Raw genomic sequence first — 27,012 nt, 5'->3', positions numbered from 1 at the left:
GCTAGTTTGATAATTCTGATGCATAGAATATTGAACCAAATGGACGATTTTCAATCATATCACCAAGTTGATAAATTCTCCCTTAGTGTCCTGTGGGATACTCTTTCTGAGGCACAGACGTTTAGACCTATATCGTGGAAGTCCGCTACTAACACACTGTTCGATATATCCTTCTTGTGCCCCACTATCTTATCCCTTCCAACAATGTCCCCAATGCGATCATTCGCAAAAGCAACACTTGTTGTTAATGCGGTTCTAATAGTCGACAAATTCTGGCTGCCTGGAAAATTGTCTCCCGGTTATCATCGGCGGTCTTTAGAGAACACTATGCGTAATCTTGATTCTGTACCAGTTCCTTTCCATTTTTCACAGAATTTGTTCCATAAATTTTCCTTATCTGGTGCAGTTCATTTAATCCTGCCCGATGCCAACTGGGCCTCCTTTTTATAGCCGAGTCCGAACGGCGTGCCGCGGGTCGATACATCTTCGTGGAGAAGTTTTTTACATGGCTGTTATACCAAATGATACAGTACCTCACAAATGTCTTCAGCATTAGGGGTGGATAACCACCGCTGAAAATTGTTCTGATGTTCTTGCCTGGATTCAAACCCAGGCGTTCAGCGTCATAGGCGGACATGCTAATCACTGCGCTACGGTGGCCTCCAACTCTAACCGTAATTTTGCAGCTTATTGGCGGACTATAGATTTTCCTTCAGTATTTTAAATTGTGTCCCCAGTTCTGCTAAGAGTTTGTACAGACTACACCCAGAGAAATAAATTTTCTGATAGCTGTAATCACTGTTAAATTTGGAACTTAGACTCCGAAAATCTATTTAATATGCATAAAGGACAAAAGTTTACTGTTTCACACTTTTTACCATTAAGGACTGTTGTGGAGGTCTAAGAAACTGTGCAATGTTCATAACATAAAGAATATGGACTTATAGATAATATAAAACATGACTCCTTTAAGTAAATCAGAAAAAGTGGTAATGGCAGTAGTATGGCCGACCTTAGATAATACTTTTCAATTAATACTATGTTAACAGACTGCCAGGCCATAACTTGGTCCTACAGGCGGAGATCCGGGCGATCACGGAATGCGTGAGGTGGTGTGGTGCTATCACGAGGACGTCAAGTGTGAACATCTTTACGGACAGCAAAATTACCATAAGGGCAATAACAACCTGGACGGTAAGGTCACGAACAGTCTTGCAGTGTAAGAAGGAGATTAAACTCGGTTAAACCGAAGCCTTTCGGGTTGACGCAGTCCGAGTTACGGACGTGGGCGACGAATGCGCATGCAACATTGTGAAACAGCGAAACGGTCTGTAGAACGGCGAAAATCCTATGGGGGATCCAGATCCAGAGAAGACGAAGCTATTACTGAAAGGAAGGAAGAAGATAACATGCTGAGGATATGGAAAACATTTTACCCAACTGCTAGTGTCCGACTTTGGCGGCGAAGAGGATACCGCAGAACCAATCCCTGATGATGGTATAGAATGTGCAGCAGTGACCCGACTAAAGTACAACAAGGCGGCAGGAGCCGACCGGTTACCCGCTGAACTATTTAAGACCGGAGCCGATACGCTTATAAGGCGTATGCATCAGCTTATCTGCGCAATCTGGCTAGAAGAACGAGTACCCGATGATTGGAACCTCAGCATACTATGTCCCGTACACAAGGAAGGAGAGAAGACGGAATGTGCCAACTAGCATACCAGATACTCTCGAGAGTTCTGTGTGAAAGATTTAAACCTAAAGTCAATGAGATAATTGGGCCCTATCAATGCGACTTTAGACCTGGTAAATCCACCCTGGACCAGATATTCACACTGCTCCAAATCCTGAAAAAGACCCGAGATAGACAAATCAACACCTACCATCTCTTTGTTGACTACAAAGCCACCTTCGATACTCCTTTACGTTCAAAGATATTTTAAGCCATGTCTGAGTTTGGTATCCCTGCAAAATTATTAAGACTCTGCAGGATGACACTTGCTGATACTCGTTCCTCAGTAAGAATAGGAAAGAATCTCTCCGAACCATTTAATACCAAACGAGGTTTAAGACAAGGAGGCAGCCTATCGTGTTATCTCTTTAATATCCTGTTGGAGAAGATTAAACGATATGAAGATGTGAATAGATATGGCACACTTATCACAAGCAATCCCATGACAGCCGGTTGTACGTACCGGATTGACCCGATGCAGTCGTTGATCGGCAAGGTCTGCCGCATCAGTGTACAACACACTGCTACAACAACAGCTAATTACAAGAGAACACCTGCTACTCGCCTATGCCGACGACATCGACATCATTGGTCGGTCACCGGAAGTAGTAACTGCTGCCTTTGAAAGAATCGAAAGGAAGTCAGTGAAAGTGGGTCTGGTAGTAAATGGAGATAAGACGAAATGGATGGTTTCGACTCCCAAAACAACCTGTACAACCGAGCAGATAAAGAAAATGGAGAAAGTTTGGAACTACAACTTTGAGATAGCCAGTAACTTTATCTACCTCGGCACCGTCGTAACCGAAACACCAGTTTTGAGATAAAGCGAAGAATAATACTGGCAAACAGATGCTACTTTGGACTAAGTAAGCAGTTTAGAAACAAGGCCACCTTTCGACAGACGAAGATTACACTATACAAGACACTGATACTACCCTGTTATACTGTTATATGGTTCTGAAGCATGGGTACTTGTGAAAGCAGATGAGGCAATGCTTGGAATATTTGAGAAAAAGATTCTTCGTAAAATATAAGGACCAGTTTGCGTCAACGGAGGATATAGGCGACGTATGAACCACGAGCAGTATGACGACGATAGCATAGTTACACGCATCAAAATGCAACGACTGCGTTGGCTAGATCATGTTGTCAGAATGGATGAAGAAGCTCCAGCAAAGAAGTCTTTTGAAGGCAAACACGGTCGTACACGCAAACCGGGAAGACAAAAAGCCCGATGGAAAGATCAAGTGGTGGGAGACACCTCGAAACTTGGTGTCAGAGATTTTAGAATGAGCGCAGAAGATTGTGGCGCTTGGAACGCTATACTACGTTCGGCTAGTGGACCAAATATTCTGTCATAGCCAGTTAAAGTAAAAGTAAAGTAAGAAGGAAGTCAGTATAGCTATTGGTATCATTGCGGGATACATAGGACTACGAAGTCCCTTATGTAAAATCGGCACTTAGGTGGGGACATGAACCAACTTAGATTTTGTACGTAGGGCGGAATTTCTAACATAGATTTTCTTTTTCGAGGTTACTTTTTAGCTTTTAAGATAACACAACAAGCCGATTGCTGACTTAGGTGTATGTCTTTAGTGGCATCGGACAGAATAATGTCTGCACCCTCTTTTCAACCTAACCTAACCTAACAGTTTAATTTAAAAAGTTTGTTCCTGCTATTAAATCATACATCCTCAAATGTTATTCACTCATCATTGACCATTGTCAGATGATATTTTAAAATAATTGAAAAAAAAAAAATCAAGCTCTTTACCTGACTTCAAATTCCACATTCACATTTAAGAATTTCAAGCTGAAGTGATCTCTTTGGTTATTTCTTCCAAAAAAAAACAACAGCACGGGGTTAATGAAAAGTATCCCAAAAATCCATGAAGCGTAACTGAAAATGTATACCCTTGCGTTTGGTTGTTTATGCAGCACAGTGATGATGGCAGGGAGCATGCGCAAAACCTCATTCAGTCTGCTTTTCGTTGGTTTAATGATGAAGATGGAGGATATGTTGCAATGGATTATGTGTACCTACCCGTTATCAAAAGAATGACTTTATTACACCACGGGAATTTGTTGTTGGCTTATGTCAACATTTTTTACTTAAGTTGGACGATTAGCACAACATTGGTCCTTTCATTAACGCAAATGCTTTTGTTATGCCAACATGAGATGTTATTTCTTTACTGAAAGGTTCTGGTGCTGATGCAGCTTTAGTGTTTAATGGAAATCCTGGGGACATGGCTTTTTACCACCACATGCAGGGAAGCAATTGAAGGAATTTATATTTCTGCTTTGGTTTTATTTAAAACAAGTAAAGAGGGGCTAAAGTCTCGAACTTAAATTTAAGATGCAGCATATAATGGTTAACATATATGTATAGATTGTTTTTCTGTATAACGCGCGAAACACTTTTCTATGATATCATTGGCTAATCCATTGCGTGTGCGGAATTTTTAGCAACTCTTCGCGACGAATAATACGCAACCCATTATTCTTAAATCGTCCAGAAGATTTGTTTATAAATCGCCAGAGTTAACTTTTCGCGATTGTTTTTATTTCATTGCTGATGCGTTTAGGACTTGTATTGAATAATGTTATTCCATGTTTTATTTTAGGAGGACATCTACCACAAACAGTATTCACACTTGGTATATATGACGGTTGGTATTTAGTATGACGAATATGATTACCAAAAAAAAAAGTTTTTTTCGCATTTGCATTTTTAGATCTTTCAAGCGAATAACACGCAACTCTATTAGAACAATATTTAATAAATATTCCAAAACACTTATTTGTTACTCGTCCAGGCGAGTAATGCGCAACTCTTCCAGAAGAGTATTTTATAAATTATTCAAAATACTCATTTGTTGCTCGTCCACACGATTATTGCGCGACTCTAACGTTTTCCCAGACTCTTCTAACTTTCTTTTTAGTAACTCATGTAGAAGATTCGCGAAACACTCTTCCAGAAGGTTCGTCTTGAGGACACAACTCCTCACGACTGGGGAATCGTGTACGAAGGGAGCTCGTCCGCAATCGTAACCTTCAGCTAGAAGGTTCGCGGGAGATTGTTTGGGAATCAAAAATATTCGCAGGGTACTTACATAGTTGGTTTGACAAACCTTTGATCCTAAAGATGAATATAAAAATAATTTTCTTCGCTCTACTCTACAGTTTTTTTCAGCACGAGATATGGGTACCTACATTGGCAACTGTCTCCTTGGGAGGAGAGAATGTGCCATTAGCTAAAAGCGCAAAATATCTGAATATTTTCCTGTATAGGAAACTTAATTTCAAATCCAGCATTTTGGAGAGGGCAAAAAAGGCAACTCTTGGCCTATACAACTACATGAGAGCCATTGTCAAACGTTATGGGCTTGGAACGCTTGTCGTGTATTAGCTGTATACTGAAGTTTTCAGGCCAATAATGCTAAATGGAGCTGTGGTCTGCTGAACTGATGGACTGCGCTCCAGAACTCCACCTACTGTTCATTACTCAGCCGCACCCAAAGGATGGCTTGTTTGTGCATCACATCTTTGTCCGATATCCCAGACAGTGTTGAGTTTTTGATAAAATGAAATGTACAACTATACCTGATCGAACAGATTGAAAGTACAATACCCCTGGTAATAGAAGGTACGATGACTTCAACACTGATGGTTCCCGACTGAACGATGATGTGTGCTCTGAAAAACAGGGACTGGGTATATTGAGAACACTACCCACTGCCAGTCAAAACCTTACAATAAAAGAAGTGGTGGTAGGCTAGAAATCCATTACATCTCTGTAGAATGTATTGCTGAACTCCAAAAGCAGCCTTGACTTTGGTAGATCTCTCAATGAGATGGCTGAACAGTTAAAAATGCACCTGCTCTGTTAATGTTCCGGTCCGTAGTACCTAGGTCATTTGTTAATAACTCGCATTGTAATAATAAAACCATGGCCACCGTGGCGCAGAGGTTATCATGTCCGCCTATGACGCCGAACGCCTGGGTTCAAATCCCGGCGTGAACATCTGTGAAATTTACACCTGTGGTTATCCCCTTACTAATGCTGGCTACATTTGTAAGGTATACTACCATGTTAAAACTTCTCTACCAAGTGGTGTCGCTATGCTTATGCTGGGGGATTCGAACCTGGGTTTGCAAATAATGAATGGCAGGGAGTCTGATGTGCAACATGGCAGTACGCGTATTTTACCTCAACAAAAAAATTGTTGACAATCCACAAATTTTCAATTATTTTGCATTTAAAGTCTCTACAAATCTAATTCAACAATGAATTTCTTCAATTTAATGCTAAAATTCATTGAGAATTCAATTCTTCACATAAAATTTGATAGTTGGTTTTTTCTTACAGTTATTTTTTTTTTCTGTGTATAATTTATAACTACTGTAGAGTCTACTATTTTATCAATAAGCTCACATTTATAATAAAATAATTATTTTCTTTTGTGTTCACTTATGTTTTTTGCAGAAGAAGACATAACCATTGAAGACCTGAAACACATCAAATACCGTCATGTCCATTTGCTATTGAAAAACTTTAAAATGGGAGTAAAAATACGCTTCGAACACTATTTAGAAAGTTGGAGGAATAAAATTGGTATACCACTACACAACGAGGATATTGACACAGATGTTAATGCTGCATGTAGATGTAAAAGAATACGATACAATAATAATTTAATCTCAGAGACAAATGGACAAATCGATAATCCCATGGAATCTAGAGAAAATGGAGAATTTAACAGAATGGAACCGCAAACCTCATTACTCTCTCCTAAATCTAACAAGGACACGGAAACCAGCAGAATAGAATCGTCTCCCGCAAACCCAAGAGGTCGACTGCAACGACAGTGCACTAGAAAAGCCGAAAGGCCTTTATCTGAAACAGAAGAGAGTCAAAACCTGACAAATTATTTGGAGTCCAAAGAAGACCCACCCTATACCTGCGCACAAAGCAGTACGCCATCGTTGCGTAGTCAACACAACAAATGTCCATATAGCCTAGCTCAAATTATCCAAATGTCCGGAACTCGTGGTATGGGCCTAATGCAGTATTACGATGAGCACAACGAATTTACAAATGTTCAACGTTCTCAATTGATACAGCTTATATGTGATTTCTACGAAAGCAATGAATATCACCTGTCGTTGCATGTTAGTCACGCCCTTGAATTGGAGATTCTTCAGTTATTTCCCACCGAAGAACTTCACTATTATCGTACCGAGAAACGGGGTAAAATGTATGTGAAATTTACCAACATGAAACGCACTCGAAAGGAACGAATTGCTAACAATATGGGATCTCGTTTGAATGCTCCTCCAACGATGAATAGGACGGAGAGTCAAAGTAAGGCACAGAGTATGATTAATAATGAGATGTCACAAGTGGTGGATACCACTAGTTGTGACACTTGGCCTGAGGCTGTTGAAGCGGATATAGTTATTAAGCCGGAGGAAAGTAAAGAATCCTAAATTTGGTTTCTGGAAATGAGAGTTAAAAACAAATTACATATATATATAGAATAAAGTTCGTAATCTTTATTTTAAAGGAATAATAAACATATTTTATATATGACGTTAAGTCCATTGAAGTCATTGTCACGTTATAGGCTGGTAGAGAATTCATTCATAAATGCACATAAGGTTCATCTGAATTTCTTTTTGTAAAGTCTTAAGGTCTGGTTATGCTCTCGTAAATGTAGTGTAAATGTAGAACAAATGTATCGTAAATGTAAAGAGGCAATCATGCTTATTACAAAATGTAGCATTTGACATTTCAAAAAAAAACAACAATTTTTTTACAAAAAAGACTTGAAGGTTAGAGGGGGTCTGACGTCGAAGAACTTCAGGCATAACTCAAGGGCAGGTTGGAGACGACGGCCCTCCATGCAGTGATGCGATAAGTTGAGACGTCTCTCCATCTGATGGAGTAAGCGATGGCGGCATTCTCAAATATTGAGAGGGCATTTACCAACGAGGATATGGGTCGACAGTCACTGCCCTGAGCCTCGCGGGAAGACAGAATATGGTCATGGTTCCCTTCTGTACACTATGGATGCTGTGGGCAGACTGAGGATGGTTTCACGAGACAGGGACTGGATTGGGGCTATACTACAACGCACACAACATTTCAGGGAGAGCTATGTGCCCTAACGATAGATGCAAAATAAATTCTGGAAGGGATTTACACTTTTCGAATTCAGTTGTTATTGCTGATGTTGTAGCCACATTTGTATGTGGAGGTAGCGATTCTCGGCAAGCTCGTTCCGGTCCATAAGAGCGATCGCTGGTTATTAAAAGACGCCAATAGATCGCCTTGTCACAACGAGTATCACAGGCACTCGGTATTTAAGCAAGAGCCGTTGCCACCCGGCCTCTCACTGAGACTTTCTTACATACATTTTTGGTTTTGAAATTTCTTTAAACTTCAATATTTAACAGTTGACACGAAAACGGAACGTAAAATTTTGTTTTTACTGAATTTTACTTTCCGTGTCTGGAATTGGCGAAAACATAGTACTTGAAAATTTAAGGTCACTAAAGATAACTTTTAATCCTGGTCCAGATGGAATTCCATCGAACATTTTGAAGCATTGCGCTCTCGCTCTTTCATATTCCCTTTGTACACATTTCAACAGTTCATTAAAGCATGGATATCTGCCGGAACTGTGGAAGCTATATAATATAAGAACGTTTTTTAAAGCCGAATAGCGCATTGAGGTTTCTAATTACAGGGGCATTTCAATTTTGAATGCTATTCCGAAGCTATTAGAGAAAATTTTGACTGACACTATTTCACATCAAATCTCTTCTATATTGTCTCCCTACCAACATGGGTTCCGGAAATTGAAATCGACGATAACAAATATTTTAGAATTTACTTGTTTGGTCAACGATGGCTTTAGGGAACGCTACCAAACGGATACTATCTATACCGATTTTAGTAAAGCATTTGATAAAGTCAACCACGACCTTCTGCAAAATCTGAAAAATATACCTTATTGGTTTCAGTCCCTCTTTACTAAAGTGGATCAGATCATATCTGACTGGACGTACTTAAAGAGTTAAATTTGGTACTGCAGTTTCCAAATCAATTGTTGTCTCTTCAGATGTTCCACAGGGTAGTCATCTTGGTCCTGTGCTTTTTTGTTTGTTCATAAACCATCTCCCTTTTACTTTAAGGCACTCGAATATTTTAATGTATGCAGATGATATGAAAATCTTCAGATCGACGATAGACTCTGATTAACAGTGTTATCTTCAGTATGACCTTGATACTCTGTATGAATGGTGCAACCAGAACTTTATGGAACTAAATATTTCCAAATACAAACACATATCATTTTCGAGAATGCATTTTTAATAAAACTTAGAATGAACTTTAATCAAATATACTTTTTTTACACTTTTTTTTCTAAAGCAAGCTAAAAGTAGCAGCTGATAACTGACAGAAGAAAGAATGCAATTACAGAGTCACAAGCTGTGAAAAAATTTGTCAACGCCGACTATATGAAAAATCCGCAATTACTTTTTGGGCAACCCAATAATCAACTGAAAGATATAAAAATCTATCTGAGAATCGAGAAAATTTTAAAACGAAAATTATATTATTTTTAAATTCTTAGGTTAATACATTTGTAAATATATAAATAAATACCCTTTATTATCTATAGACTTATATAAAAAAAGTTAAGGGAAATCTAGGTTAGCGTTTGGTTATTATTTTATTGTACAGAAAACAAAATTTGTCACTTAAACCAAACGGATTTTTTATTTGATAAAAATTCGCTGAGTTATTAATGTTTTAAAATCGGAATTCTCACCCAGATGGGGTTTGAGCTTGCGAAGGTTAATTTCAAGGATTTTCGCTTGATACAAACTATAGGATCAGATAACGCTTTCTTAGTTCTTTAGAGTATATGTATGTTAAATCCATGTTATCATTTAGTCTGGAACCATCCGCACGATATTGCAAGTGATATCGTAGTTCCAATCATCTAAATCCGGTATAGGGATATTCCAATCTGACTGGAATATCAGTTATTGTATTAAGGATAACGCAGTGTCCTAATTCGCTGCTTGACCAAAGAGAAAACTTCCTCATCTCCACGGAAGTAGAGGCAACAAATTGTCTAGCCTCCTACATCCTGTGTTTATTTCAGAAGTAAATTCAGTGCATTAATTGGTGTCGTCCAGAGTGCAGTTTTGATGCACAAAAAAGTCATCCTTTGAATCCCCGTAGAAGTGAACTTCAGAAGGTTCCGTCCACCAGACTACATATAGCATTACAATTACAATTTGCAGCCAAAGAATGATTTAAAATCCAAACGATTGCCGATAGGCAATACGAGTATGCCCTATATATGATACAATATAATGTCTCATTTCGGTTTCAACAATAAGCTACATATGCTTTTTGATGCCTTGGAAGGACTTTCAGCGGTAATTTTCCCCTCCTAATGCTGGCGACATTTGTGAGGTACTATGCCAGGCATAACACGTAAAAGCGTGCTAAGTTCGGCCGGGACAAATCTTGGGATCACACCACCTCGGATTCTGCTAAAAATTGATACAAAATAAAGTTGAAGGGCATAATTTTATTATACATTCCAAACTTCTGTCAAACCAGCAAAAATTAAAACTTCTAGGAACCGAACAAGGTTGATCGAGAGACCGGTTTACCTAGGAGCTATATCAGGTTATAGAGCGATTTTGGTCGAACTTGACACAGTTGTTGGAAGTCATAAAAGAACATCATGTTTTTGGAAGTCGTAAGGTGTTTTGTTATGACTTCCAATAACTGTATTAAGTATGGGGCAAAACATAACCTGATATAGCTGCCATATATACCGATCTGGGATCTTGACTTCTTGAGCCTCTAGAGGGCGCAATTCTCATACGATCTGGAAGATCGAATGAACTGAAATATTACACAGTAGCATATTCTTATTCAATATTCTTTGTTTGCCTAAAAAGAGATACTGCGCATAGAACTCGATAAATGCGATCCATGATGGAGGGTATATAAGATTCGACCCTGCCGAACTTAGCACGCTCTTACTTGTTTATTATTCCCTCCACCATAGGAGGGTGTTTATACTAATTTCGTCATTCCGTTTGTAATTCATGGAAATATTCATCTGTCCGTCTGTCGAAAGCACGCTAACTTTCGAAAGAATAATGTTAGGCGCTTGAAATTTTTTATAAATACTTCCTATTAGTGTAGACCGGTTGGGATTGTAAATGGGCCATATCGGTCCATGTTTTGATATAACTGCCCTATAAACCGTTCTTGGATCTTGACTTCTGAGCCTCTAGACGTCACAGTTTTTATGCGATTTAGTTGAAATTTTGTATGAGATGGTTTGTTATGACATTCAACAACTGTGTTTTGTATCATCCAAATCAGTTCACAACCTGATATATCTGCCATATAAAACGATCTTGGGTCTTGACTTCTTGAGCCCCTAAAGGGCGCAATTCTGGCTCGATTTGACTGAAATTTAGCACGTAATGCCAATAGCGCGAGCAATTCTCATACGATCTGGCTGACATTTTGCATGAAATCTTCTGTTTTGACTTCCAACAATTATGTAATGGATGGTCTAAATCGGTTCATAACCTGATCTAGCTCCCATACAGACCAATCTCCCGATTATAATTCTTAAGCCTCCAGAGGGCGCAATTCTTATCCGATTTGGCTGAGATTTTTAACAACGACTTTTCCTATGACCTTCATTATACGCGCCAAATAAGGTCTTAATCAATCCATAACCTGATATAGCTCCTATATAAACCGATCCCCCGATTTTACTTCTTGAGCCTTTATAGGGCACAATTTATATTCGATTTGGCTGAAATTTTGCACAAAGGTCTCCAACATCCAAACCTAGTATGGTCCGAATCGGTTCATAACCTGATATGGCCTCAACAATGTGGCAATTTTGATCCATTATCCTTTGTTTGCCTATAAAGAGATAACGGGCAAAGAACTTGACAAATGCCATCCATGGTGCATATAAGATTCGGTCCGTCCGAATACACGCTTATACATGTTTTAATTTTAATTTATTCCATTTCATGAAATATGATGTTACGAACACCTTTATGGCTATAACGAACTTCATTAACACTCTGACACATGTCTACAAAACTGTATACTTCCCATCTCTGGCTGGTAAACAGGCCAAAACAAAGAGAAATTGAAGGAGAGAAAATCCTCATCAAACCCTTGAGAGAGTATTTTGAAAATTTAAAGAGAAAAGCAACAGAAATAGGTAAACAAAAATAAACGCATGGATGTTGGACGGACGAAAGATGATGCCATAGCTTCACGGGTGGATGGCCTACAACGGAAGAAAATGTTTTTCATTTGCTTAGAGGTGGTGGGTAGGCATTCATCTTTTCCTCATGTCTCTCTGGGAGGCAGTCGCATTTTATAAACCATCACGTCAGCGAGCTCCCCATAAAATAAATAAGTTTTCCTATTTTGGTTAAAAATAATTTGGGAAAAAATTTAATTTTCTTGGTTAATTGAAACATTTTGTTCATCACAATTCTCTTAACTTGAAATGTGCATGGAAACTCATTAGCATGGATGTTCCCGAACTGACAGAGGATTCTATCTGCAGATTGGCCCAATTATTAGGGAAATGGAGATTGGATTTTCTTCTGCCACAGTTTGTTGGTGAGTAGATATTCATTGCTTATTTGGTTTCCATTGGTATTGTCTAAGGTCGTGTATAGCTCACACAGAGATTCAAAGGGGTTTCCTAAGGGTCTTTTGTTATGAGAAATAAATTTTTAAGCAATTAAAACATATACATTGAAAACAGTTTGCTATTAATAGCAAACGATGCACCAAGTCATTTAAGATTGCAGCAAGCAGTAGTAGTCCATGTGGCACTTAAACATATCCATGAAGATTTGATAATGGAAGCATTTAATATGGAATTTATTTAATTTACTTTGAATAAATAAATTTTAAATAAAATTGTTATGCATAACCAAGTAAACGCTAGCTAAGTTCGGCCGGGCCATGTCTTGTAAAAAGTAATTTTTAATAAGTTGAGTTTTTCGAGGAGTCAGCACTTGTTGATACTTGTGTTCAAACGTCATCTGTGAAAATGAAAAGTGTTCAGTAACTCTGCCATTTTTTCAAGAGAAAACGAGCAACAATAAATCATTGTAAATTGAAAATTTTGACAAACATTTTAAATTACATGTGAATACAAAAAGTGACATGACATTAGACAACTATATTCCGTGTAATAGCAGCTTAAACAAGCAAAACTGTAGCATCTGTCGCACAAGAGTTACCGACGACTGTGGTAGTAGCACCAACCAAGCAAGCTCTTCTATCACAGAAGTAACTATGCGAGAGAGAAAGTTCCCGATAAAATATTTCGGCTAATCTCATGAATTCATAACGCCATGAAAGGTAATCAAACGCTCCTTTAAAATCGACAAATATGCCAATACTATATTTGGCGCTCGACTCTCACACAATTCTGCACATGGATCCAGGCACCCAGTGCTCTTTTCCTCCCGAAAGCCGAACTTGTTCTCCAACGATTGAGAACCTAAAGTGGAACTTCATCTGAATATTAGTGCGGACACTCACAGCAGATGTTCCATAGTTTATTCTTCCTCGAAGTTCTCACAGCTTCTGCAGAAGTCGCTACTTGCAACCTTCATTCCGTCAGCATGTCTTCCGATCAGACAGTGACCTGTCATGACAGAAACACTCACTGAGACATCTGTTCTAGCCAGCGATAGCAAAGCGGTAGACCTCGTCAAGACAAGATTGGGCCACATAATTTTGAAGTGTTCGCAGCCTCCCTTTGTTATTCGTTGCCCTTCGGGCCCGATCTTGAAGACTAAGCATACATGTCGCTGGAGGAATACCCAAAGATTGCAGTTTTCCTGGAATCTGTAAGGTAGTTTCTACTCTCACAAGCTCGTCTGCTTACAATTCCTTAGGATATCTGTGTGGCCAGGCACCCAGAACAGGTGAATATTAAACTGTTCAGCCATATATTATATAATAGCCATTTCACCACTTCTTTAATTGTAAGGATATCCGCTTGATACACACTGCAGAGGTCGGGTAACCTCTCGACAATCTTCTTCCTAAAGCCCACCTGCTCGTCTAGTTTGGAATCGTCCGTATAGTAGTCTATGTAGGTTAAGTTAGACGGTACGCGACTAGCATCCTCGGTTACTACCCGCTTCAATCTGAGATCGTAGGTCCATTGTGTTTACTCTAAAAGAAAGTAGTGTCACTGCCTCGCAACTGCGCAACAAGTGATCGACCGTCTCCTGTCAGGACTTCTATTAGCATTCCTAAGCAACGCTTTTTCAGTCCCAGGACAAACGACACCCTGTTTCGTGAAAAACTCGACCGCACAGCCCTTGACACCCTATAACCTACAGCACTAACCCACGCCTTGATCGCGCAGTCATCGTATAAGCCATCAACTGTACCAAGAAGCTCGCCTGATAGCCTTTCCAATGGTTTGAAGAAGGTATTTGTATCTTCTAACGAGTTTCGACCTCGCGCGGCATAAACGTCGTGTCCATTGCCTTCAGTCTCGCGAAGACCTCTGTCTGAAAGACACTGCAACCATCCAGAAGTCAAGACAAATCCCTGGTTTCAAGAAATTCAATAAAGACTCCTGCTCCAGTCCCCACATTCAATTTAGACCCATCATTATATACAGAGGGTCTCAGGAAGGGCGGGGTACCCCCAACACAGCGATCCGTCTTCGGAAAATTACTTCCAAGCCACCAACGAGGACGGAATCCCCTGATACATAAACACTCGCGCCGCATATTTCATGGCGCCACCATCCCCCCGCAGAACAAATGAATTACCTGAATTAGAGAAACGCGATGTACCTGTCTCACTCAGTCTGATGGCAATCTTTGTTGCCACACACCCAATATATAGGTGCAAAGGCATAAGATGGAGAATTCCATTAAGCGCCTCTCTCCGGGCATTTCGCCTTGCCCCAGAGACTACTGCCTTTGTAAAAGTCTATGCAACTTCTATTATCAGTGATATCCTAGTTCCAATCGGTTCTATCAGGAATAATGGTAATGTACTTTTTATCAAGAAGAGGCTCAATGTTTAAGAAGAAGCCGCTAGTGTCCGTAGCCGACGCAGATCTTAGATGAAACTTTCTTAGCCTTACAGCAGTGGTCGCAGCAATTAGTTTAGCCACAATGTCCAGAGGCATAAGGTGTAGCATTAAATTCAGTGCATCAGATGGTGTCCTCCTCAGTGCGGCTGTTATGCACAAACAAGCCATCCTTTGGATCCAGCTGAGTATTAAACAATAGCCTAACAATGGCCTAATGAAGCGCGTTCACCAGACTAAAACACCATATAGCATTATAGGTTTAAAACCCCCAACTTTTGCCAATGGATCTCTTACAGGTTTATAGAGAGATAGCTTGCTTGCCCCTTTCCAAAAGGTTTGATTTGTTCAATTTCCTGTTCAGCAAAACCCAAGTATTTTGCGCATTCAGTAAATGGAACATTCTCTCTTCCCAAAGAGACAGGTTCCACTGTAGGTAACTTGTATCTTCTGCTGAAAGGAACTACTTTTCTCTTAGCCTTAGTCTTAGTTTTAGACTTAGTGTTAGCCCACTTCGCTATCGCACGTAGAATTTCCTGAAGTCCATAGTGGCATGGGGTGGATATATGTACCCTCTTTTCAACCTCACCCAACCTATATCTCTAAAAGTGGTGGGAAACTTTCCCCTAACCGCAATAGCAACGTCATTCAGCATACGCGACAACTTTTACATCTTTTTCTTCCAGAGACAATGTAATTTTGATAAAGTCAATATTTCAAATTAGAGGAGACAGAATACCTCCTTGAGGTGTTCCTTGGCTGACCCATCACTTTAGATCTACTGATAAACTTTTTAACTGTAGTGCCTAGATGCCTAGAAATGCCAGCTCCTTCATGATTGACGTCGGTTTTACATTTTTGAAAGCACCTTCAATGTCAACGAATGCTATAATTGTATATTCCTTGATGGTGAGAAAACACTCTTTGTAGGCGACTGGGTCGTGAAGAGCTGTTTCAGTGAACTTGCCCTTACTATGTTTCTATCAACCTCTCTATAAACTTCAACATAAAGGATGATAAACTAATATGAGAAAATATATCGCCTTCGTGTGGTACAATTTAGAAATGAAAATGATTTCGTTAATCTCTCCATTCCACAGGTATGAACGACATGCTGATTCAAGTAGAGTATATCTCCTTAAGATTATCGGACACAGCTGGTAATTTAAACGGTGATACACCATCTGGGCCTGGCAATTTTAAGGAGTAAACACTTTTTATCGCTCAAAGGATTTTCGACTCGGACACAATTTCCCCAATAACCTCCGACGAATGCATATCAGTGCGACCTCTTCTGGCTGAAGGGTTCTCTGGGAGGTGTATATGAATGGGTAGTTCTAGTGTTTCCTCACTAGATATTGTCCATACATTCTCGGACTTCAGAATGTATACTACCCTTAATAGGTTTCGAGGATAGGATCTTTTGTAGTCTAGAGGCCACAGATATATCATCCACGGAGCTGCCGAACTTCACCCAGGATTTCTTGTGAGCCTTTTTCAACTCGCTCTTGTAGGTAACAAAAGAAACATCTAGTACCTCTTGCCTGTTCAAGATAATAAAGATCGGTTTATTTTCTTTGTTAAAAATCACCAGATTGCAATATTAACATGAAGTTATTTTTATTGGGCAATTTTCTTTCAACTCGTCGTAGATTTCGATTTTGATAACCGCTTTGTCGACAAAAAATTTACCTGCACTATACTATGACTCTTTAATGACTAAAACAATGATTTTCCTTTAATTGCAGAGGAAAAAATCGATGAAGAAGTTTTGGAAATGATTGATGCCTCCCATATAAATATTCTTCTACACAAATACCCAATAGGAGTTCAAATACGGTTTACCCATTATCTTAGCAATTGGCGTAAATCCATTGGCAAGCCTCTTAGATCAATAGAATTCAATGAATTTGAGCCCTACCTAAATTCCAACGAAATTTATGAATTCTGCAGTAGATCTCAGACATCGAAAAATTATGAAATGTCGATTACCAATCAAGAGTCATCAATGAAATCCCTATCTGACAATGAAGACGAGAGCACATGTACAAATGATAATCATACGATAGCTGTTGAAAATGCATCCAACGCAAATCTGTCCTTTGAAACTGAAGTAATCAAAGAAATCCATTCACCCACTACATCGTTGCAGAAGCCTTACAGTAGACCAAAACTTGATCTGGAAGAAATTCTGATAAACTCGCCACCGAATGGTCCTGATCTTATTCAGATCTATAGAAAGCAAAAACATTTTACCCACCTTGACCGCAAACGTTTAGTTGGCGCTATAGTAAACTATTATTTAGAATGTAAACTTCCAATGGATTTGAATACCAGCTATGATTTGGAGAATGCCATTTTGATAATGTTCCCCAATGAATCGTTGAAAATGTATCGCAATAGCAGACATGGTAAAATCTTCAATCGCTACAATCGAGAGAAATTGAAAGAGAAGGAATGTGAGCAACAGTATTCAGAGAAAAACATGGAAGATAGTGGTGATATTTACGAAGATGAAACGACGACACATATAGATCATGAGTAAGTAAATATACTTTAGCTATTTTTCTCCAAAGGGGTGTCGGTCTGCTCAAATTAGAGCTGGCAAACTATCGATATTCGTAACATTCGATATTTACTATATGTTACTAATAATAAGTATCGATAAAATCGATACTATCGTTCATTTCCTATCACCTATAATTAAAACGAAAACCGTAAAAATCAGCAGATCGGTTTATACAGGAGCAATTTCATTGCATAGAACGATTATAACCAATTATTTTGAAATCAATTGCAAATGATGAGAGATTTTCTTATATAAAAATCTTTCCCAGTGGGATGAAAATTGCGCCCTCTATAGCCTTAAAAGTAAAATCGGGAGATTTAATAACGAAGCTATATCAGCTTATGGGCCGATTAGAACGATGCTTGAAATACACAACAAGCAGGACGATTGAAAACGAATGATTGAGATACATTCAGGATCGTATCGCAAATTTTTTATTCAATTTTGGAAATAGTGGAACTTTGTCGATAATATCGATAAGAAAAATTTCAATCGATTTTCAGGCAAAAACTAAAATATCGATAGTGCCATAGATGTTTTACCAGCTCTAGCTAAAGTTCACAGGACTGTCGTGGCTCCCAACTTACACAACATTATGGTTGCCACCGTATCTTAGTTGATAGCATTCTCGGATTACCAGGGGTCGTGGGTTCTATTCTCCCCGAGGCCTGGCCTGTCGATAAAGTGGTATCACAATGGACCAAAATTGTCTAGGTAAATCTGTTTTAAAAATAATCGTCTGCCACTCTAACCTAACCTATCTTAGCAACATTATATGAAAATTGGTATATGGGATGCTGAAGGACTTACTAGCTATGTGATCCTGAACGACCTGCTCTGCCAAAATTATTCTCTATTATTGGACTGTTGCAAATTTTCCTATACTCCATGGACATTACCTCGATTCCCCTTTTGAAAAAAATAACTAACAAGACCGGCCATAAATGGCAAACATAAATAACAAATAGTAAATACATGTTTAAGCAGGGAGCACTACAGTTAGGTTTAGGCTCTCCGAATTTCCCTACACTCCTTAAAGAAGTGTTCAAAATGAGAAACATTCAAGTGAATTCCATACATTATAAGTATAAATTGGCGGTATCATTAAATGGACGCATTCCAAACCACGCTCTTAAAGACATACTTGAGAAAGCTCTACGCAAGACGACGAATTTGGAGGTCGAAAGTGGTCTAAGCGTTAATCCATCTAAGACAGAACTTGTTCTTTTCAGTAGGATATACAAGGCACTCAAGGTGATAACTGTTTCTTTGAGAGGAGAAAAAAAAAAGATTTTTTAAAAGTGCAAATTACCTGGGTGCTTTGCTGAACTGGAAATTGAACTCCAAATCCTAAATTTTTAAAACGGCGCAAAAGGCAACTCTTGCCTTATACACTTGCAAGACAGCCATTGGCAGAAGTTTGCAGGGTTTAAACCATATGTCATACATTGGGTATATACTGCAGTTGTCAGACCTATAATGATATATGGTGTTGTGGTCTGGTGGACGGCGCTTCAAAAATACACTACTCAGCCAAATCCAAAGGATGAGTTGTTTGTGCATCACAGCCGCACTGAGGACGAATGCTACACCTAATGCATCTGAACATAGACAAATTGCTGCGACTACTGTGTGAGGCTAAAGGAGCTTTCTCTTTGCTCATTCGGCGGCTACAGACACTGTTGGCCTTGACACAATGCCCGATTTTCCGGGCACTGTGGATTACATCTGTGTGCTCCCCTTATCCACGCCCAACTCTCCGCTCGGGAGTTTTTTCAAATAAGAAAGTTTCTCTGATGCACCCTTTTTCTTATCCGACATGCAAGCAGTCATCAAATCCCTGGGGAACATATTTAACGTAATTCACAAACCGCCCTCGACTGTCCCAGATCTCTAAACGAGAATTCAGAATTCACCTATTCTTGATGCCGGGGCACTTGGGAGAGTAGTAACTGTACGTTTAGTCTTCAAAATCAGGCCCGAAGGCCAACATTGGGGCTGAAAATTATCTGGCCCAATCTAGACTTGAAAAGGTCTACCCCTTTGCTTTCACCGCTTTTCTGTCGCTGGCTAGAAAACATGGTGACTAGAGAAGTACGAGTGAGTGATTTTTCACTCACTCTCACGCAGGCTCACGAGAAAAAAATGTTACCCACACACGACTTTTATCCACCTGTCCCTTAACATATCCAACACAATTTATCCACCTGTCCCTTAATATATGATTTCTACAGTCTCTAAGGATTTGTTACTGAGGATTGGATCAGTGTATCGGAGCTCATATTGTTAAAGCCCCCTCTATTTCAATGCATACCGTCAACGTGTACATCTTGGCATCCGAAGATTCTCCGATTTTGTGCACAAACTTGAGAGGAACGTACTTCACCCATTTCCACTTAACAAAGTCATGACGTTGTACCTGAGCAATTTTCTGGATGTCCTACTCTTTATCATGGTATCCAGTATACGCTCCATGATTCTGAGTATTAAGACGTAAGGCTAATAGTTCTACAGGTTTTTGCTACCGTATAACGTAATTTGCCACCCTTCCTTCCTGCAAGCCCTTCGGAGTAAAGGCAAGTCATAGACCCGCTGTGAATACATTGGTATTCCGCCTCTCTACGCAGTAACTCTAGATATATTCCACAGGTCCTGGAGACTTATATTGTTGAAAGCTCCTCAAACCTTACTTAACCATGCTGAATGACTTCTGCTATGACCTTCAACATCTATACCAAGTATTCCCTAAGTCAGTCCATTACCTGATATAGCTCATATTTTAGCTCATCGCTCTATTTGACTTCTTTAGAACCAATGAGAAGCAATTGTTTTCCAAATATTAAAAAAAAATTATGACCTCCCTTTTTATACCCTCCACCATAGGATGGGGGTATACTAATTTCGTCATTCTGTTTGTAACACCACGAAATATGAGTCTAAGACCCCATAAAGTATATATATTCTCCATCGTCGTGACATTTTAAGTCGAACTAGCCATGTCCGTCCGTCCGCCCGTCTGTCTGTCGAAAGCACGCCTACTTTTGAAGGAGTAGAGCTAGCCGCTTCAAATTTTGCACAAATACTTCTTATTGGTGAAGGTCGGTTGGGATTGTAAATGGATCAAATTGGTCCATGTTTTGATAATGCTGCCATATAAACCGATCTTGGGTCTTGACTTCTTGAGCCTGTAGAGTGCGCAATTCTCGTCCGATTTGAAATTTTGCACATAGTGTTTTGATATCTTCTTGGCAATACTCATCCAATTTGACTGAAATTTTGCACATAGTGTTTTGATATCACTTCCAACAACTGTGCGAAGTATGGTTCAAATCGGTTCATAACCTGATATAGCTGCCATATAAACCGATCTTGGGTCTTGATTTCTTGAGCTTTTAGAAGGCGCAATTCCTATCCGATTTGGCACAGATTTTGTACAATGGCTTCTCCCATGGCCTTCAACATACGTGTGCAATATGGTCTGACACAGCTCCCATATAAACCAATCTCCCGATATTGATTATTGAGCTCCGAATCAGACTATAACTTGATATAGCTCCTCCTTCGTCCATATTTATTATTCTTTGTTTGCCTCAAAAGAGCGCAAAGAACTCGACAGATGCAATCCATGGTGGAGGGTGTAAAAGATTCAGCCCGGCCGAACTTATCACGCTCTTACTTGTTATTTTCTAGTTTCTTCCTATAAAGCGAAACCGTCCAAGGAACTTGACAAAAAATATTTAAGGTGAAGGATATATAAAATTTACATAATTTTACTTGTTTTTCTATTACAGCATCCTTATTCAAACCATTTTTGAGGGCCAGAAGAAATTTACCAAAATACGCTCACCATTCCTGTACTGCAGTTATCTGACCACAGGTAATAAATGATTAAAATTCGTTTACAATCTTGTCATACATGAAACTTTAATATTTGCAGCTTGTGAGATGTTTGGTATAAACAAAATCAACGATTATTGCATTTTTCTAAATGGTTATGAGGTTGAAGAGGATCGATTTAAAAGTCTTATTCTAAAGTTTTACAAATCACCCACCTTTAGTCTTGAGTTAATGCCGAAAAATAAATCCATAGATGCCAAGTTGATTTCAAATCATCTTCCCAATGTTGAATACATACGAAATATCCCAACTATACAGCCTTTGCTGAAGATCAATGAAAGAGGAGAACAATTACAGAATAGGCATAGAACCACTTTGGCTAAAATCTTGATCGATGAGTGTTTGAAATTAAATCCAGAAAGAATGTAGGTGATTGCAATAACTCTCACTTCATATATTGCTAACAAAGAAACAATTATTCAATATACTTTCAATTAGACTCAAGAGACCTGATTTTATAATGTTGGCCGAAGCCATTTGCAAAACTTTCCGCAATGAGGTTACCGCTACTTATTTTATACCCTGTCGTAATGGAAAACCAGCTCGTGGAAAATTGTGGAGTGCCTACATTAATAAACGTAGCCTATTGTTCTCCACAGGTCTGGTGGTCCGTCGTAGATGCCAGAAACGCAAATTGTCTGCTGATTCCCGAAACCATGATGACTATGAAGTACATGGTGTGCCTAACCCCACCTTAGAATCTGCTGAATTCTCTTTGAATAGGAATTGTGATTTGAAAAGTTTACTGCATAGATGGAAAGAGACCCATGACCAACGTAGACAAGAACTTATGCTGAACCAACTTACTCCTGAGGAATATATGATCAAATACTCCATATTGCAAAGTGAGAAGGGTATTCATCTAGTGGAAGTGGATGTAAAACAATTGTATCCGGTAATGGGCAATATAGACAATTGGCTGATATTTTACCATAAAGTGGTGGATAAAACAAGAAGCGTACGAAAATACAAACATGTAACCAGAATTATAGAGCAGATTGATGGTTCTATGGATACACGTAAGAAAAAACATTTTGTACCCACAGTTTTTTAACTTAAGGCCGGCAACAAGTTCGTGTTTCACAATGAAAATATACTGATTTATCAGGAAATTTTAGTGAAAATAATTCTATTATCTATAAGATCAGATTGTATATACTTTGAATTTCAATGTGAAACTCGAACTCAGTACCAATCTTTCGATTATGATTAGATTAATGTTTTTATTTCAATTAAAGGATATTGTGCCAGTTTAGCGTTAAATTTGCTGGCCTATATGTTCTCCAGTTTTCCTCGATGTTCTAAACCTGAAGTTCAAAATCGTTTTCTAACGGAATTCAAGGTAGGTATAAAGATTTTAAATTTTATACCCACCACCGTAGGAAAGGGGGTATATTTATTTAGTCATTCCGTTTGCAACACATCGAAATATCAATTTCCGACCCTACAAAGTATATATATTTCGGATCGTCGTAAAATTCTAAGACGATTTAACGATGTCCGTGTGTCTGTCCGTCTATCCGTCCGTCTGTTGTAATCACTCTACAGCCTTCAAAAATTGAGATATTGAGCTGAAATTTGGCACAGATATGCCGTTTTGATGAATGCTGGTTAAGTTCTAAAACGGGCCAAATCGGACTATATTTGGATATAGCTGCTATATAGACCGATCTGCCGATAAAGGGTCTAATGCCCACAATTATTTTTTATCCGAGTTCGCTGAAATTTGAAACTGAAAGTAGTTTAAGGCCTCTCGACATATGACCCAAATATGGTTCTGACCGGACTATATTTATATATAGCTGCCATATAGACCGATCTGCCGATGAATGGTCTGAAGCACATAAAAGCTTTACTTATTACCCGATTCCGCTGAAATTAAAAAAAAAGGGTTACTTAAATCCTGCCTATATATGACCTAAATATGGTTTAGATCGGACTATATTTAGATATAGCTGCCATATAGACCGATCTCCCGATAAAGGGTCTGAAAACCATCAATGTTTAATTTTTCAGCCGGTTTCGCTGAAATTTAAAATAGTGAGTAGTTTTAGGCCTCCCAACGTAAGACACAGTTATGGTTCAGATCGGACTATATTTAGATATAGCTCTCATATAGACCGATCTGCCGATAAGGGGTCTGAAGCCCATAAAAGTTTTTTTTTGTTACCCGATTTCGCTGAAATTTGAAACGGTGGATAGTTTTAGGCAGCTCAATATCCGACCTAAAAATAATTCGGATCGGGCTATATTTAGATATAGCTCTCATATAGACCGATCTGCCGATAAGGGGTCTGAAGCCCATAAAAGCTTTTTTGTTACCCGATTTCGCTGAAATTTGAAACGGTGGATAATTTCAGGCGTCTCAATATCCGACCTAAATATAATTCTGATCGGATAATATTTAGATATAGCTGCCATATAGACCGATATGCCGATAAAGGGTCTGAAGCCCATAAAAGCTTTACTTGTTATCCGATTTCGCTGCAATTTTAAACAGTGAGTTGTTTTGAGCCTCCTAATATCCGACTTTAATATGGTTCAGATCGGACTATATTTAGATATATCTGCCATATAGACCGATCTGCCGATTTATTACCCGTTTTCGCTGAAATTTGAAAAAATTACCTAAATATGGTTCAGATCGGACTATTTTTAGATATAGCTGCCATATAGACCGATCTCCCGATAAAGGGTCTGAAGCCCATCAATGTTTTATTTTTCAGCCGATTTCGCTGGAATTTAAAATAGTGAGTAGTTTTAGGCCTCCTAACATAAGACACAATTATGGTTAAGATCGGACTATATTTAGATATAGCTGTCATATAAACCGATCTGTCGATAAAGGGTCTGAAGCCCATAAAAGCTTAATTTATTACCCGATTTCGCTGAAATTTGAAACGGTGGATAATTTCAGGCGTCTCAATATCCGACCTAAATATAATTCGGATCGGACTATATTTCGATATAGCTGTCACATAGACCGATCTGCCGATAACGGGTCTGAAGCCCATAAAAGCTTTACTTGTTATCCGATTTAGCTGCAATTTTATACAGTGAGTTGTTTTGAGCTTCCTAATATCCGACTTTAGTATGGTTCAGATCGGACTATATTTAGATATAGCTGCCATATAGACCGATCTGCCGATAAAGGGTCTGAAGCCCATAAAAGCTTTACTTGTTATCCGATTTCGCTGCAATTTTAAACAGTGAGTTGGTTTAAGCCTCCCTACATCCGCTCCAAATATGTTTCAGATCGGACTATATTTAGATATATCTTTCATAAATACCGATCTGGAACCCATAAAAGCAACATTTATTACCCAACTTCGCTGAAATTTGAGTCTGTGAGTTGTTTTAAGCCACCCGCCATCTGACTCAAATATAGATATAGCTATCATATAAACCGATAAGCCGATTAAGGGTCTGAAGCTTTAAAAGCTTTATTTATTACCCGATTTCGTCGAAACTTGAAATGGTGAGTTGGTTTAAGCCTCCCGACAACCGACCCACATATGAATCAGATCAGACTATATATAGATATAGGTGTCATATAGCCGATCTTCCAATATAGGGTTTTAACCCAAAAAAAGTAGATTTATTGTCTGAAAATGTTACTTGTTTATAAGTTCTCGGGACCTGAATAGAGTATGACAGAGACCAGCCACTATTAAGATATAATTACAGATATAGGAGTGGAGTTATAATAAAATAGGATGATTATTATATCCTTGTTTAATTTGGTCTAGATCGGTCCAGATTTGGTTATAGGTGCCATATAGAACAATCTCTCGATTTAAAGTCTTGGCGCTATAAAAAGCGCATTTATTATTTCCTTGAAATTTGATGCAGTGACTTATGCTAGGCTTTTCGGCATCAGTGTCCTATAAGATTCAGATCGGTTTATATTTGGATTTAGCTGCTTAAAGAGCCAATATTTTGTTCTACATAATTGAACAGTGACTTATATTTATTAGACTACACAATGTCCGTGCCGAATTTGGGTGCTTACCCCAGTTTAACCGGATTGTGACGAAAGGGGGTTTACATATATACCCGAGGTGGTGGGTATCCAAAGTTCGGCCCGGCCGAACTTAAAGCCATTTTACTTGTTTTAATATAATTTTTAATTATCCCTTTACATTCTACTTCTTCTAGAGCTTTGAGGAATTATCAAGCGATGGCGAACCTGAGGAATTACAAATTCGCTATATCCATCAAAATCAGCGAATTGTTTATGCTGACTTTACAATACCCGGAGGCTATACTTTCAAATTTGGCGATCTATTAGAAGCTTTAACCCATTGTTTTCACTACATAATGGCCTTAAATCTTAAGTATCCAAAAATATGCCTCTGCCTTTGGCAATTTGTTCAAGTTGCCATATTCCAAATAGACATTGAAAGTGGTCAATTGCCTCAAATCGAAAGTTCAATTAATGATTTACAATTTGTTGATGCCAAACTCTAAAATGGAATTATTTGACGACATTAGATGTAAGATGGACCAAAATGTTAGACTCGTATAGTATATAAGTAATTGTAGCTTAAATGTTATATTTTATAATGGTGTATATTTTTTAGAGATGTTTAGATGTTGATGTTGACAACTTTATGTGCAATAGACTGAAAGAAACTTTCCCAAAAAAATCAAAATATAAGTGCCGAATATTGTAAACTAAATAAAATTTAGAAAATTATATGTGTTAAAGATTTAGTACTTGTGCAAAATTTCGAAAGGTAAACTTCTTCTATTCCGACAGGCAGGCGGACAAATTACTTTTCAAATCATTCCGTAAAGAAACACAAGCTATATTGAACTATATCTTGATATGCAGGCCTGTTCCGTTTCTCGAATTCGCAAAACGAAAAGCATAGTTTTGCCTATATTTTCCAAGCATTCTTCTTTTATGGTTTGATAGCACATGAGGTTCCCCTTTCTATATAGAAAATTGATTCGAGTATGCATTACAACATAGATATGCCAAGGTTTGCTAGACATAAGGCAAAGAAAATCTTTTGATTTCGCGTTTTCACGAACCGGTACAGACCTGATATATAAACATAGAGCGGTTTCCCTATTATGGCTACTTAGAAAGGTAGCATACGACTTGGCGAAACCTAGGGATCTAATTGTGAGTCTAGATAAATATGAAATCTTCCTATTTACAAGGAAGACAAAGATTGGTCGATCTGTAGAGCCACATTTACTCAACAGAACGATTTCGTTAACCGACAGGATCAAATACTTGGTAGTAATCATTAATAGAACAAGTAAAATCGCGTCGCTTTACAGTCGGTAATAACTTTGATCGATTTATATCGAGCTATCTCAGTGATCGCACTATACTAGTTGTTGTAGATGGGTTGTCATTCGAAGACTATACACTGACCGCAGATGTGCCTCAGGGCTCTCTCCTTTCCCTTCCCTTTTTATACCCACCACCATAGGATAGGGGTATATTCATTTAGTCATTCCAATCAATTTTCGACCCTACAAAATATATATATTTCGGATCGTCGTAAAATTCTAAGATGATTTAAAGATGTCCTTTTGTCTGTCCGTCTGTTGTAATCACTCCACAGATGCGTCTTTTTGAAACACGCTGGTTAAGTTCTTGAACGGGCCAAATCGGACCATATTTAGAT

General features: G+C 38.6%; 2 protein-coding genes across 2 annotated transcripts in view; both read left to right on the top strand.

Moving 5' to 3' along the window:
* Positions 1-7,516, top strand: part of LOC106088009 (uncharacterized) — a 34,673-nt gene extending 27,157 nt beyond the window's left edge. The window contains exon 4 of the mRNA XM_059369847.1: positions 6,225-7,516. Coding sequence (XP_059225830.1) covers positions 6,225-7,228 — 1,004 coding nt within the window. The 3' untranslated portion in view covers positions 7,229-7,516. The remainder of the gene's footprint in view (positions 1-6,224) is intronic.
* A 4,461-nt stretch (positions 7,517-11,977) lies between these two features.
* LOC106088007 (uncharacterized) lies at positions 11,978-26,063 on the top strand. Its single transcript, XM_013253284.2, has 7 exons — positions 11,978-12,443; positions 16,647-17,439; positions 21,259-21,344; positions 21,405-21,729; positions 21,803-22,383; positions 22,603-22,706; positions 25,523-26,063. The coding sequence occupies exons 1-7, from the start codon at positions 12,350-12,352 to the stop codon at positions 25,832-25,834; spliced, it is 2,295 nt and encodes a 764-aa protein (XP_013108738.2). The 5' UTR covers positions 11,978-12,349; the 3' UTR covers positions 25,835-26,063.
* The last annotated feature ends 949 nt before the right edge of the window (positions 26,064-27,012 follow it).

This window comes from Stomoxys calcitrans, chromosome 5 (assembly GCF_963082655.1).
Source record: "Stomoxys calcitrans chromosome 5, idStoCalc2.1, whole genome shotgun sequence".
Lineage (NCBI taxonomy): Eukaryota > Metazoa > Arthropoda > Insecta > Diptera > Muscidae > Stomoxys > Stomoxys calcitrans.
This window is presented reverse-complemented; position numbering and strand designations above follow the sequence as displayed.